This window comes from Arachis ipaensis, chromosome B04 (assembly GCF_000816755.2).
Source record: "Arachis ipaensis cultivar K30076 chromosome B04, Araip1.1, whole genome shotgun sequence".
Classification (NCBI taxonomy): Eukaryota; Viridiplantae; Streptophyta; class Magnoliopsida; order Fabales; family Fabaceae; genus Arachis; species Arachis ipaensis.
Genome location: NC_029788.2, coordinates 109,819,567 through 109,822,513, shown reverse-complemented (window position 1 = coordinate 109,822,513; position 2,947 = coordinate 109,819,567). Strand labels below are relative to the sequence as shown.

The following is a 2,947-nucleotide window of genomic DNA, read 5'->3' as shown; positions in this document are numbered from 1 at the left end:
CATTTATATTCTCATAACTACCAACCACAGAATATCCGAATTGATTCAGTGGATAACCACGGGAGATATGCATGCTTGAAGATAAGATGCTGAATTAAACAAGAATAATTTTTTTATGATAAAACATTTTGTGTTTTGTGTTTGTGTGTTGTTATTACAAAGGTTGCGTTTTTCACAAATTCCGGAACAGAAGCAAACGAATTAGCAATACTGATATGTACACGGTACACGGGGTGCCATGACGTAATATCTCTAAGAAACTCTTATCATGGGAATGCAACTGGGACCATGGCAGCCACAGCTCAAAGCATTTGGAAATTCTTGAGGATATTGAGGATATGCAATCCTTGCTTCCAACAATAGTATATAGTTTGTTTAGATAGCAAAAGTATTTCTCAACCTTGCACTTCAATTCACATGGGAATACATTAGTTTAATTAATTATCATGATGTAAAAAAGTTTGATTCTTCTGATAGATTTCATAAATCTATTTAGCTATTTTAGTACTTGATTGTTTTGTTGAGAAAATATAGAAATACAGCATTAAAATTTATTGTTTTTTGCCATCACTTAGCCATCAATTCAATTCTTTTAATCTAGTAATCCAACAGCATACTTTATTATATACTTTTAAATATTGATGACTGATAACCAAAAACAATAAATTCTTATGATTCTCTAGCATTCCTCGTGTATTATATGTTTTGTCCTTACAAGTTGTTTTATGGGTGAGGATGTACAGAGTGGTGTCCATCACGCTATAAATCCAGACCCTTACAGAGGCATTTTTGGTTCTGAGGAAGAGAAGTATGCAAGGGATGTCCAAGACATCATCAATTTCGGAACTTCCGGCAATGTTGCCGCCTTCGTGGCCGAGGCCATACAGGTAAACTAGTTTCAATATCAGGCTAAGACTTTGTAGATGCTGAATTCTTATGGCTACTAATTTTTTCATGGTAGGGAGTGGGGGGCATTGTTGAGATGACTCCTGGTTACTTGCCACTTGCATATGATATGGTTAGAAAAGCTGGGGGTCTTTGTATTGCTGACGAAGTTCAAGCTGGATTTGCACGTGTTGGTAGCCATTTTTGGGGTTTTGAGACTCATGGTGTTGTACCTGACATTGTCACCGTTGCAAAGGTATAGACAAATTTTAATTCTGTTAATTGTGGTATCTAAAATTTGTTTATATAACGTAGTTAAATCAATTTGATATATACCATGCAAGTTACATAGGCCAACTAGCTATAACTCAAATGGCATAATCTTTCCATACTCACCTAAAGATCACAGATTCGAGTCTCATTTTTAACTTAAAAAAAAAGTTACATAAATTCTAACTTGTCCTTTAATAAAAGTAACTATGCTTTGCTTGTTGGGCAGGGTATTGGAAATGGCATTCCCCTTGGTGCTGTTGTAACCACTCCAGAGATTGCAAAGGCATTGACTCAGAGAAATTACTTTAACACCTTTGGTGGCAACCCTGTTTGCACTGCTGCAGGATTGGCTGTTTTGAGAGTAATAGAAAAAGAGAACCTTCAAGAAAATGCATTTCTAGTTGGATCTTATCTGAAGCAAAGGCTTAATTCTCTCCAGGACAAATATGACTGTAAATATTTCATCTCTCAACAATAACCATTTCTTTTCTTTTTCTTTTTCTTTTTTATTCTGCTATTTCTTATCAGTTTTGATTTTTTTTCTTTTAAACAGTGATTGGTGATGTGAGAGGAAAAGGCTTGATGCTTGGTGTTGAATTTGTTACTGATCGTGAACTTAAAACACCAGCAAAAGATGAAACACTACACTTGTTGGACCAACTTAAAGGTAAAATAAGGTGGAAACTCACGTGTGGTTGTCTTCATGTGAAATTGTTCGTTGAGAACTGTTAGATGATTTGATATGTTTGATTAAATTGTTATGTAACGTTTGTTAACTATCAACTTTACATGAAGATAACTGTATGTGAGTATAATCCCAATCTCAATTAAAAAATTTACTTAATCATGTTGAGTAAGTGTTTTCCATTGATTAGATATTTTTGTGAATCCGAAACCAATATCAGATAAGTTTCATCTTATCAATTAATTATAAAATACACACTTAACAAGTTCTTTTGGTGCAATTACTTCAGAATTAGGCGTGCTAGTTGGGAAGGGTGGATACTATGGAAATGTCTTCAGAATCACACCTGCATTGTGTTTCACCAAAGAAGATGCAGGTTTAATCTCTTAGCCTCTCTTGTGTTGAAATTGATATTAAAAAGAAAGAAAGAAAGTTCTTTTTCTATAATATTTAGCTTAAAACTCGTGCATTTTTGTGGGTGCAGACTTCCTTGTGGATGCAATGGACTACTCACTATCTAGAATCTGAGGGTTTAAATAAGATCCAAATTGTAAATAAATGTTTTACTTTCATCTCCATGATAAATGGTGACACTGTTATCATGTCAAAATCTCTTTCAGAAATAAAGTTTAAGAAGTTTATAGTTGCAGGTTTATAAGGTTTAATTATTCTGTATGTCTTTATAAATTCATCAAATTTATAATTAGTAAATTTTTAATTAGGTTCTTATATTTTTTTGTTTTTAATTGAGTCTTTATACTATTTTTAATTTTATAATTAGATAATTCTTAGAATAAAAAATATTAGAGTTAATGAAATATTTTTCTGCAAATTGAAGATATGCAGCGAATTTCACTACAATTAGCACCTAAACATCATAAAAAGGTAGATGGTGTCTGTCGAACACTCTATTATCACTTTTCAGATGATGAATGCCTAAAAAAGGGAAATGGATATAATGAGGTGAATACATAAGGTACCAATTAGTACCGCCAAATTTTTTTGTTTATGGTATCTTTATAAGCACTCGGCGCCGTATCGGAAGGTGTCCCATTGGTTCTGCACCATCACGTCCTCACTCCCCCTCATACGCGGCTTCTTTAG

At 33.5% G+C, this 2,947-nt stretch overlaps 1 protein-coding gene across 1 annotated transcript in view; it reads left to right on the top strand.

The window, feature by feature from the left end:
- Positions 1-2,492, top strand: part of LOC107639616 (alanine--glyoxylate aminotransferase 2 homolog 3, mitochondrial) — a 13,410-nt gene extending 10,918 nt beyond the window's left edge. Inside the window, exons 4-9 of the mRNA XM_016343164.2 lie at positions 744-887; positions 962-1,141; positions 1,385-1,610; positions 1,712-1,825; positions 2,133-2,219; positions 2,328-2,492. Of these exons, the coding sequence (XP_016198650.1) occupies positions 744-887; positions 962-1,141; positions 1,385-1,610; positions 1,712-1,825; positions 2,133-2,219; positions 2,328-2,371 (795 nt within the window). The 3' untranslated portion in view covers positions 2,372-2,492. The remainder of the gene's footprint in view (positions 1-743; positions 888-961; positions 1,142-1,384; positions 1,611-1,711; positions 1,826-2,132; positions 2,220-2,327) is intronic.